The sequence below is a fragment of the Poecilia formosa genome, unplaced genomic scaffold (assembly GCF_000485575.1).
Source record: "Poecilia formosa unplaced genomic scaffold, Poecilia_formosa-5.1.2 Scaffold272, whole genome shotgun sequence".
In the NCBI taxonomy this organism is placed as follows: Eukaryota; Metazoa; Chordata; class Actinopteri; order Cyprinodontiformes; family Poeciliidae; genus Poecilia; species Poecilia formosa.
In genome coordinates, this window is record NW_006800211.1 from 287,498 (window position 1) to 299,339 (window position 11,842).

Sequence of the window (11,842 nt, forward strand, 5' to 3'; positions counted from 1 at the left end):
ACACACACACACACACACACACACACACACACACACACACACACACACTCACCTAGGGAGAATTTAGAGAGACCAATTAAGCTGACAGTCATGTTTTTGGACTGTGGGAGGAAGCCGGACAGAACCACCAGGCACAGGGAGAACATGCAAACTCCATGCAGAAAGACCCCATCCTGCGAATTGAACCCAGGACCTTCCTGCTGCAAGGCAACAGTTATTAAACAAATGCATGAAAAAAATTACATAAATAAATTTAAATACTGTGTTGTTAATGCGCTTTTAGCACTTCTGCTAGCTAAGTAGCAGAAAGGAGATCTGGATCTGGTTTTACCTGGTTAAATAAATAAAAATAAAATACTGTGATGATGTAGTGCTCTATCATTAGTGGACCTAATGTTTATAATTAGTGCAATTTTTTCCTTTTTTAGTTTGTTCTTCCTTCAACTGCAGATCAACAAACAGAATAATTTTAGTTTTTATCCTAATGGATCAGCTCACTTTGACTTGCAGGAAAGAGAAGTTGTCTTTTGGGTTTTTTAAAACCTGTTGGAGGTTTTTCTAACTCTCTACCAGGTCTGGTTGTTTGCCATCCAAGCCTTTTCCTCCATGCATATTTAATGAGGCAGGAGTCGCTTCCTCTGTGGCTGCAGCTTAAAGCGCACGTATAAAACATGGCAGAGAAAGACAGCTTGGACATGTCCAAACCCGGAGTAAACGCCAAGCGCAGCTCTGAGTCGTCCTCATGTTGGACCGGCTCGTCTCCGGTTCTGGATGTGAAAGTGCAAAGAGAACGTCAGGCCGGCCCGGTTAATCATCCATGTTTCCTGGAGTTAAACGACCATGTCTTCTTTCTGTCTGTGGGGTGGACATGCTGCTGCCGCCGTCCTCATGTCCAACCCTCAGTCTGATGCGTGTGGCTCTGAGACCCAGACCAAGGTAGACCAGTTTTATGGACCCGGCTCCTTTTCTCTGAACTTAACCAGGTGGAAACTGTTAACGGTCACATGACCCAAAGTTTGTTAAAGTAGCAAAACAACCAAACTCTCTCCTGGATTAAAATCTGGTGAATTGTGGGGTCTGGTGGGTTTAACTCTGATGGGATCCATCATTAAATCAGCCTGTTTACTAACCTGTTTACCAAATGGTCTTTGTTGGTTAAGCTGCTGTTTCAGAATGAGGTTAAAGATGATTTCTTTTTGTTTCTTTCTGTTTATGCTGATGAGTCCGTCCTTCAGAGGGACACTGGGTCATGTCTGTAAGGCCTTCTCCAGGATGGGGATCAGTCATTGGATGGGGTTTTGACACTTTGTCTGTTTTCAGGCAGAGGAGCGCCATGGCAACGTGGAGGAGCGGCTGAGACAGATGGAGGCGCAGCTGGAGGAGAAGAACCAGGAGCTGCTCAGGGTGGGGAAACTTTAAATGCTGCAGTCTGAGTTACATTTTCATGGTTTGTTCCTGAAATCCAGCAGCAAATTATCCACCGTTTTATTTACAACATGAGTAACCATGAGTTCAGGTCTGACACTCTGCTGCTGCTTCCACGATGTTTTTCATACGTTTCATTATAGCTTTGAACACAAAAGGTTCTTCACTGTAAAAGTAAAAGTTTACTTGGTGCTAAAACACAATTTAAGGTTTCCAACTTAAATTTAGAGGTTATATTCATAGAAATGGTAAATTAGCCTATATAAAGTTAAGCTGAGGAAAAAGTTACAGGAAGGAGTCAAGAGAAACTTTTTATTTATATTATCAGGACCTTAATATGAATAATCTGTGGTTCATTTGAAATTAATTAATAGAAAGCTGCTGGCAGCTAAACTGTTAGTTTTCTCCCACAACAAAATCTAGATGGGCGGATCTACGTTATTGATCCTGGAGGAAAATGGTGTGGCAGTCCGCAGCTCCCATTCATAGAAACAGTAAAATGACAGACCATGAGATAAAAACTAAGTATTAAAAGATAAACAGATATCTGAAAATGTCACTAAGAGAATTAAGAGAATGTTCTGGTCCTCAAAATGTAACATTTGTACTGAAGCATAAGATGACATAGGTTACAGATTACAGTGCAGACATGACAGAAACCTGTTGGAAATATTTGCAGGCGAGGCAGCGAGAGAAGATGAACGAAGAGCACAACAGACGTCTGTCTGAGACGGTGGACAAGCTGCTGTCCGAGTCCAACGAGAGGCTGCAGCTGCACCTCAAAGAGAGGATGTCTGCTCTGGAGGACAAGGTGATCCCTGCCTGACCTACAGCCGCCTGCGGCCACAAGCACACAGTTTACCCCCATTTCTTCAGTTCAACCAGCAAAATGCATTGTGTGATCAGAGACTGGACAGGAAATGAGTCACTTAAGAAATCCTGGAGAGGAAAGTTTCTTTCCAGGGTTAAAGCAGAGTTCATACAGGTGCCTGGAATCCTTGAAAATGCTTCAATTTCAATGGGATATTTTCAAGGCTTGGAAGTGCTTGAGTCCTTGAAATGCTTCATATTCAATCTGCATATTTTAGTAAGAAATCTAATCCTGATTAAAAACCTAAATTTGGAAAACATTACTTACATTTGGAACATATATTTTCATACACCTAATAAATTCATGCTAATCTGACTAAAATGTTCTTAAGTCAGCTAGAATTACCAATATTATTTTTATTTAAATGCCAGAATATTTTTTAGACATTTTCTTTATTTTTTTATTTTAGAATAAAATAAAATAAAAACTAGTAACTAGGTTTGTTTTATTGTTTCAGTGTAGTGAATACTTATTATTCCTAAAGGCTCAGTGAGTTTTTGAGCTCGTTATATTTCATGTTATGTTTTATGTTGCCACACGTATAAAGTGTGTGAGGGAGAAATATTTTAACACAGAAAATGTTGTTATATTTTAGTTTATCATGTCCTTGCTGTAGATAGTAGAATACCATCACAAATAAAATATTAATATCAGCAACAAATAATATAGAATTTTGAATTGAAAGTCTTTTTTGGTTCATTTGTATTGCTTTTTATTTCCAAATCGAAGTGCTGGAAATGTTTGAAAACCTGCTTGAATTGTTCTGAATCCTGTAAAAGGGAATTTCTAACCAGCAGGACACAAACTAATACGATTCTTTCTGCATTTGGGAGCTTGTTGGATCGATTATCTGTTGATACGGGAACATGATGTATGACCTAATTCTCCCCGCTCCGTTCAGAACGCCCTGATCAGAGAGCTGGAGCACACCAAGAAGCTGATTGAGGAGTCTCACCATGAGAAGGTGAAGACGTGCTTCCTGTGTCGACGTTTGACGTTAAATTTCCGTGTTTTGTTGGGTTTTAACATCCTCGTTTGTTCATGCAGGAGCAACTCCTGATCCAGATTGAGACCATGAGGGCAGAGAGTGAGCAGGGCAGGAGCCGGAGTAACTCCTTGCTGCACGGGTAAACATCCCAGCCGTTACCATGGACACCCCCGTTTACAGGGGCAGTGTTATGTAAAATCGACATCTTTGAGCTTTTTTTCATGTTGTAATGTTATTCCTTCAAAAACATACCTGGAGTGTTGCCTTTATTCTTACACACATGAGAAATCCTTTAATCTCCATGGCAACCATTCAGAACCAAAACACAGAGTTGGACCTAGCTACTCCTCAGAGCTGCAGTTTCCTAGCTTCCCCCTCTCAGCTCCTTCAGACTAGCCAGCAGCAATTAGCAAACAGCTGGTGGAGCTGCTGAGCTCATGATAGGAACTGCCTCTCACAGTTCCTATCTGTGAAAGGGTTAATAGAGGAGCCATGTTGGATGACTTCCTGAAGGCGGAGCTTCATAAAGAGCAGAAGTTTTAAAGAGACAGTGGCCCAATTTCAAGCGTAAATTAAAAAGTCAAATTTGATACATACAGCATTTTCATAATATCTGAAGTTAACATAGTTACTTGATTGTGCTGTAAGATGGCTCGCAGTGCTGACTCCTTAAGCTCTGGATTCCCCCCCACCAGGCGCTCTCAGCTGGGCAGCACTCCTGACTTCAGGTACCCGGTGTCGGCGTCCTCCATGATGGACAGCAACTCGGATCATTACGGCAGCGCTCTGGTTCTGAGACGGCCTCAGAAGGGCCGCGTGGCGGCGCTGCGGGACGAGCCGTCCAAGGTGAGTTGCTCTCCTCTGCTGTGACTGTAAGCAGCAGCATCTGAGCCGAACCAGAACAGATTAAGATCCGTTTCGCTCTCTGCAGCCTCTGACTTATCCTTCCACTCTTCCCGTTTCTGCGATGCTCCAACTCTTTCTGACGATTCTCTTCTTTTCTGCTTCTTTTTGTTTGCTCCATCTGTGGACTTCAGCGACATGTAAGTCAGTCTGCTTGGCAACGCCGTCAGTGTTTGAGACTAAAACTCACCAGCCTGTTTGACCTTTGACCTCTGTCCTGTAGTTTTGAAACCGTGCTGCCGTCCCAAACGTCACGCCCCCTGCTCTGTGTGTGTGTGTGTGTTTGTACTGACTGCAGGTGCAGACGCTGAACGAGCAGGAGTGGGAGCGCATGCAGCAGGCTAACGTCCTGGCTAACGTGGCCCAGGCCTTTGACACAGACATGGACGCGTCGGACCTGGAGGAGGACCGGGAGACCATCTTCAGCTCGGTGGACCTGCTGTCCCCGGGACAGGCCGACGCCCAGACGCTCGCCTTGATGCTGCAGGAGCAGCTGGACGCCATCAACAATGAAATCAGGTTATTATCCTGAGTTCTGGCTCCTTTTTATGTCCTTCCTGTTCTCCAGTCCTGCTGACGTCAAACTGAGTTAAAGTTTTCACTTGCTGCATTTTGCAGCTTCATCATTTAAGTTATTTTATTTTATATTGTTTATTTTTATATTTTATTATTCTATGCTATTATTTTTGTATTGCATATTATAATGTTATATTGTTTTTTGTTATATCTATATTATGAATTGTCATTAAATTTTTTTCTTCATTATACAATAGATGTATTTTATATTTTATATCTTATCCCATATTAAGTTATTTGTGTAAAATTTAATTTTGTATGTTTTTATTATAATGTATTCATTATTTTATATTTATTTTATATTTAATGTTTGTATTTACTATTTTATTATTTTATACTTTATATTTTTTCTTATTTTCTCCTATATTTATATGTTACATTTAATATTATTTAATTTCATGTTGTATTTTTGTTTTAAATTATTTTATGTAACATTTTAGCGTTCAGTAATATTTAGTAATTTAGCTGCGTTCCATGCAAAAGTTTTCATGCTCACATTTTGTTGCAATAACCAGCAAATTTTAATGTTTTTCTTTTTTTTTGTGTCAAATGTTATGCAGCGAACAAGTGAATTAGACGGACAATAACTGTTTTAAAGTGAAACTAGAACTGGTTTTCCACCGTTCCTGGAATATTGACCTAACATTTCCTTCCTCTCCCCTGGCAGGATGATCCAAGAGGAGAAGGAGAGCACGGCGATCCGAGCGGAGGAGATCGAATGCCGCGTCGGCGGCGGCAACGACGGCGGCCTTGGAGGGCGTTTCCGCTCGCTCAGCTCCATCCCGCCGTCTCTGTGCGGCGGCTCATCGCTGGGCGGATCGCCGCCCAACTCGGGCCAGTCCACCCCCAGACGCATTCCCCGCAGCCCCAACAGGGAACTGGACCGCATGGGGGTCATGACCCTGGTAATGTCACCCAGTTACACATTAAAGCATTCTGATAGCTTTAGACAGTTAATAACCGTTTCTGCCTCTGCCTGTAGCACTATTGCTATGAGCCTTACATCATCCAGAGCTCCCTGTCCCAGCAGACACTAACTTACCTGCCGTATGGTGCTGCGGGCTTCAGCCCCCCCCCCCAGGCCTGTAGCTATGCCCCGTACTTCCAGGTACCTGCAGAGGATCGTCCTCCTGGGTGGGTGCAGCCTGTCACTTCCTCTCCCTTCTGAGCTGCTGGAAAACCTGGAATCTGTGGAATGTTGCACTTTTGTTTGCATTTGTTGATGCTCCAAACAGGAAGTGTGAGTTTTTGAAAGTCCTGCCTCACTCTGCACCTCTGGAGAAGGTTTTATTAGCTTTGAGTTGTGTGGAAATGAAGCGGTACCAAGACGAAACCTGAAACACCTGGCTGTGCTTCGGTTAGCTTCAGTTTTCGCTCCTTCCACGCTTCAGAGTTTCAGATCAAAACACGCAGCTGCAGGCAGATTGACTCCGTTCTGACGGCGCGTGTGTTTCTGGAAAACTGTTCCAAAGTAAAAAGCTTTGAAGAATAAAGTGTTTTGGTTGCGTCTGTTTTAGAGCATCTCTTCATCTTTAGATGATGTTTTAATGAAAGCCGCTGATAGTCGGGACTAATTCCTGACTGACGGACGGCTGGAAGAAAGGCAACATTTTTGCTCATTAAGTGAATTTTTCCTCTTCCTGTTTCCCTTTTATAGCTGGTAATCAGTCGCTCATCCCGGCTGGGCGGAGGAAATGAGTGATTAGGTATTTTTCTCCGGGGGGCTCAGAAATGTGGCACGCTTGTGGTTTATTTGCTCTTCTAATGCCAGGTTTGTGAGGAATGTAGGAGGGAATAAATCCTCCCATGTTTCTTTTTTTTTCTCTTCTTTGCGAGGGGAAAGTATTACTGCAGCGGCGACAAGTCGTAAATTTAGGAGCTATTCTCTGCTCTCTTGCTTTTTCACAGCTAACCCTGTCATACTGTTGTTTTTAGATTGAATAACAACTAAATGAAGTCGGCTGCACCCATCCTCCAGCGTGGTTTGCCCCTGTCCTCTAACTGTGTGCAGTGCTGCTTCTGCAGAGTTTCTTTTAACATAAGTAGTGAAACAGTAAAACAGCTTCTGATCGTATCGAGTTGTGTGTTTAACGCTGATCACAGATTAAAATACTGCGTTCTTCTGGTTTCCTGTTTGTGTGGTTTAGTCCGGCTCTGATCTGCTGCTCACTAACTGCTCTTCTCCTCTCCTTTTTCTGCCACGCTTCAGCCTAGTGACCTGCGGAAGCATCGCAGGAAGGTAAAATAGAAAGCTGCTTTACAGGACCGCCCAGAACCCCCACACCCCAAACACACCCCGAACTCCCATCATCATCTGTCGTCCTGTTCTGTCTCCCAAACGTTTCACTAATAAGTTGGCTTTTATTTTCCTTCACTTATTATAATTTGAGTTCTTTGTTTTGTTGTTTATTTTCACGTTTCAACAGGAAGTCAGTTAAAACTTTAGGTGCAGGAATTAAAGTCCATATTATGCAAGATGCTAAACTCTGTTTTAGTCAGAGATCCTTCCACTGCTGCCCGGTGTCTCCCTCCCTTTACGTCTGGTTTAAGTGCTGTGGTTATAGATTTATATTTAGCTCATTATTATCCCTAAAGTCCTTCCCATCCAAATAGATTTGGAAAACTGCATAAATTTTATTTTTAAAAACTTTATTCCTCTGTTTCAGGCAGAAACATTGCTTTTTGGGGCAGTGGGTGACTGCTTTTGGTTGCTATTTGGTTGGGGATTTTTTATTATTCGTATCCATAGCAACAAGGTGGTTTACACCTGGGAACCTGCAGAGGTCAGTGTGCAAAGAAGGATTCCTCACAAAATGGAGAGTATTGCGTACAAACAGCATCGTCATACTGTGATGCAACAACATAATGTCTTCAGTCAGAGGCTTCTTCAGAGCTGCAGTAATACAGACTGCTACAGGAGATCATCCCTTCCCACAGCGATCAGTTCACATGACAAATTTTTGAGGAAACATGAGTTAGACCATTTAATTTCCCTCTGGGATTAATAAAATATTTTTGAATTGAATACATTAATGTTGCATGTAGCAATCAGCTGCATCAGTCTGTTAAATCAAGTAGATTAATGGAAATAACTGGGATTTCTGCTGTAAAGTAAGAATGAAATGTTTCTTTTCATTTCTGTCCCAGCTGTTCAGGGATCTGCTTTGTGATCCGGCTGATGTTTCTGTTCTGTGACAGCAGTGGACGGGTCACCAGTACCTGAACCTTTTGTTTCACCTCAAACGGTTGCAGCATCACTCGTCTCTCTGCTCTGTCTCAGTCTTCGCAGGACGACAAGGCCACCATCAGGTGTGAGACGTCCCCGCCCACCACGCCGCGCTCCATGCGCCTGAACAGGGAGCTGGGACACGCGTCCAGCCATGAAGATATCAGAGACATTCGAGGGTAGGAGTTTATCTGATTTCTGACCCGTCACTGTCCTGGTTTCTGCTGTTTGGTTTTGAAACGGCTCCATCTGGTGTCTGAAGGCTGGGAGGCCTGCAGGATGGCCAGGGCAGCAACCCCAGCAGCAGCAACAGCAGCCAGGACTCGCTCAACAAAGCAGCTAAGAAGAAGAGCATCAAGTCCTCCATCGGACGCCTGTTTGGGAAGAAGGAGAAGGGCCGGCCCAGCGGTCCTGGGAAGGACTCACCGAGCCAAGGTCCAGCTCTTCATTTTTACTTATCATTTGTTTCATTGGTTTAGTTTAAAATGAGTGTTTCTCACGTTGATATGAATGAAAAGGCATTACATATTTCCCATGTGACGTCATACTTCCAGGAACTTTGTGGCCGGCAGCCATCTTGGTAGGTATCCGTAACTGTCATGACAGTTGCTGTGAAGTTGCTATGACAACAATAAAAAAGCCATAAGCTTAAAACTCATTCTCTATCTAATTTATTAACAGTATAAGTACATTAAAACTGTTGCTCAGTTGTTGAGTACTTTCTTTTTGCTGGTGTGGAAGCCATGGTTCATCTATGCTTTACGCTGCGCTTGCCTACCAAGATGGCGGTTCAGAGGCGCAGGCAGAGATTAGACAGAGGACATTGTCAAGAAAACATAAAAAACATTCAAGTAAAAGATTTTTTTACAAGTTTTAAATCGCGAGTCGAGTCTGAAGCCTTTTGAAAGCCAGTCCAGGTTCGACTGGAGTACGAGTCCCAAACTCCAGTCCCATCTCTGACTTTAATACATGACGTTAAAACCACCCGGAGTATTTATCAGAAAGATCCCAGAGTATTAATTTGGATCAGTGGATCTGATCCCAGCGTGGATTGTGTGTTTGTAGCCGGCACCCCTGATGCAGACGGATCTCCAAAGGACGGTCTGGGAATGGGAACATTAGGAGGTCCTTCTGAGAAGAACAGGAAGCTCCAGAAGAAGTGAGTTATCTGCTTCCTGCTGTCCAAAACACACCGTTCTGCTGCATAGGACACCACTAATGCACAACATGATGAGCAGTGTGTTCAGTTTAATGCTGCTTCACGCTCACTCCCACCCACCGACTCACTCCTTCCACTCCACACCCACTTGCTTCATCACAGCCAGCGCCTAGAATAATTCACTGTTTTCCTTTTGTTGTGATTTCTGAGCAGGCACAACACAGGCACCATAAATGTTGTTGCTTCCATGATTTGGCATCAGTTCATTGTTTTCTGTTTTGTTTGCCCACCTTCCTCCCCTTTTCCACCATCCTCCTCTCATTCCATGAGTAGTCCAAAGACCGGGTAAGTTGCTTCACGTTGCCTCGTCTTCCTCCCATTCTTGGCTTCACTCTTCCCCAGCCAGTAACTCTCCAGGACCCCACACAGCTGTCCCTTTTGAATGCCTGTTGGTTTTCCATGCTGCTCTCTACCTGCCTTCCACAGAGGAGCTTCACTAACAGGAATGTGTGTTTGCTGCTTTTCACTGGGAGAACATTTCCACCTCCCAGAGCTCAAAGTTCTGATTGAAATATTGGATTTTTGTGTGATCTTATTTTATTGTTAGATTTTATTCTGGTTTAAATTTGTCGATGCTGCAGCCCCATCTAGTGGTTAACTATATAAACTGAGTCTTGTAGCAACAGTTCAGACCTCTGATAGGTGATTACAGGTGCATGTCAGATTTATTCTCAACCTCTTTTGTGATTGGCCTCTGATGAAACTCTGTTCCCAGTTAGCTACAGCAGCTAGCAGAACTAGCGTTAAAACATGAAACCCTGCAGTGGGTGTTTTGTTGTAGCAGAGTTTTCCAGAACTCCTCCCAGGTTTCCCTTTCTGTTTCCTCTCAAACTCCTGCTCTTGGTTCTGAGTGTGCATGTCGCTGACAGTTTTTGGGATTTAAACGGTGAACATGACTGACTGCATGTTGAAAATACTAAAGGCTTTCAGTTTGTCTGCAGGAATATGAATTGGTTGTTAACTTGATTGTTTTTGTGTGACAGGCATGAGTTACTGGAAGAGGCTCGCAGGCAGGGCCTGCCGTTCGCCCAGTGGGACGGACCCACCGTGGTGGCTTGGTTAGAGGTAGGAAAATCAAAATTAAGCCTCTGAGACTAGATTGTAAAGTTTCAGGGAAAACTGTTAGCTATTATCTTTGTAGATAAAACTTGTGACTCTCATCAGAGAGTTTCCATGTTTGAAACACGTGGAGGAGGTCAGATTTAGGGAGCATCCTGGAGTAGCAGATTCAAATTAGGGCCATCTTGCCTTTTAAATTATGATTTAATCCTTGTTCGAAAATAGAACTGGAGGAAAACTACGTAATGATCTAATCACATTCTGCTGAACAGATCTTAAGGTTTGAGGAAAGTTTTGCTTCGACAAAACCACATTTTATTTATTGAACTTGAAAGTAAATATTTAGTTTGCAAGCTGAATGTTGAGATTCAAACTAAATATTTAGTGAACTTTATCTAGTTAGCAAGCCTCCAACTAGCTCTGAGCTAAATGTCTGGTTTGAATCTAATATATTGTTTTTAAACTAAATTTTAAACACCAAACTAAATGTTTAGCTTGCTAATTAAATATTTAAATTGAAGTTGTGACCTTTATGAATGAATGAATATTATGGTGAATACATGACTTTTTCATTCACTTGACAGACTAAATTATTGTTGCTGTTAGTTTTTGACTGTAACTTTACAAACAGCATCCCATAATGAAAATGCTCCAAAAGTGATAAATGTCATGAGGTCCCTGATCTACTGGACCATGAGCTGATTTTTATGCATGTTTTTACAAAAGCAAATAAAACAATAAAGCTTCAAACTGACAGTTTAGAACTGAATCAGTTTGTTTGAATCCTGAGAACTGAAATGAGTTTGTTGCTCACTGAGTTTTCCTGGGTAGAATCAGGATCTGTATTGATATCAGGAATCCTCCTCAGTGTGTTTTAATCTGGTTCACTGACTGACTGGTAGCTCCCAGTAGAAAACATGTTGAACCAGTTTGCTTTCCAGTTTACTGACCTGCCTCGTCTCTTTGCTGCCCCCCTGTGGCCAGCTGTGGGTGGGCATGCCGGCCTGGTACGTGGCGGCGTGCCGAGCCAACGTGAAGAGCGGGGCCATCATGTCGGCGCTGTCCGACACGGAGATCCAAAGAGAAATCGGAATCAGCAACCCTCTGCACCGCCTCAAGCTGCGCCTGGCCATCCAGGAAATCATGTCCCTCACCAGCCCGTCGGCCCCGCCCACCTCCAGAACGGTACCGTCCCATTCACACACACACTGCTCTCACACACACTTTATCCCCTCAGTGGTCCGTTCACACACTCCTGGCATTTTTTACAGCATGTTTTTAATGCATTAACACTTTTTAACACGCACTAATGAGTCACTTTTGTCTCTTTCTAACAACCAATTCTCCCCGGTTTGTTTTGTTTTTCTCCTTCCTGCCTTGTTTCTGTCCTTCATCACTGTTTCCGTTCTGCACTCTTCTGATTGGGGGGTGACACATGGTCAGTCTACAGGAAACGTTTGGGTCACACATGAGGAGATGGAAAGTTTGGCAGCCACGCCTCCCACGGTTAGTCCACCCGGATGAGCTGGGCGCCGCCGCTGCTGCCGTCTGCTTCAGGCCGTCTGCTTCAGGCCG

At 43.3% G+C, this 11,842-nt stretch overlaps 1 protein-coding gene across 17 annotated transcripts in view; it reads left to right on the forward strand.

Moving 5' to 3' along the window:
- Positions 1-11,842, forward strand: part of ppfia1 (PTPRF interacting protein alpha 1) — a 42,698-nt gene that overhangs the window by 20,267 nt on the left and 10,589 nt on the right. For 4 of the 17 annotated variants that reach the window (XM_007571008.2, XM_016681169.1, XM_016681172.1 and 1 more), the window contains exons 10-25: positions 1,321-1,404; positions 2,105-2,236; positions 3,198-3,260; positions 3,344-3,423; positions 3,980-4,130; positions 4,322-4,327; positions 4,486-4,706; positions 5,431-5,668; positions 6,973-7,002; positions 8,044-8,168; positions 8,252-8,424; positions 9,055-9,148; positions 9,482-9,493; positions 10,192-10,273; positions 11,252-11,452; positions 11,711-11,773. In XM_007571008.2, the coding sequence (XP_007571070.1) occupies positions 1,321-1,404; positions 2,105-2,236; positions 3,198-3,260; positions 3,344-3,423; positions 3,980-4,130; positions 4,322-4,327; positions 4,486-4,706; positions 5,431-5,668; positions 6,973-7,002; positions 8,044-8,168; positions 8,252-8,424; positions 9,055-9,148; positions 9,482-9,493; positions 10,192-10,273; positions 11,252-11,452; positions 11,711-11,773 (1,755 nt within the window). The remainder of the gene's footprint in view (positions 1-1,320; positions 1,405-2,104; positions 2,237-3,197; positions 3,261-3,343; positions 3,424-3,979; positions 4,131-4,321; positions 4,328-4,485; positions 4,707-5,430; positions 5,669-6,972; positions 7,003-8,043; positions 8,169-8,251; positions 8,425-9,054; positions 9,149-9,481; positions 9,494-10,191; positions 10,274-11,251; positions 11,453-11,710; positions 11,774-11,842) is intronic. The other 13 variants (XM_016681171.1, XM_016681174.1, XM_007571009.2 and 10 more) reach the window with 7 other exon arrangements.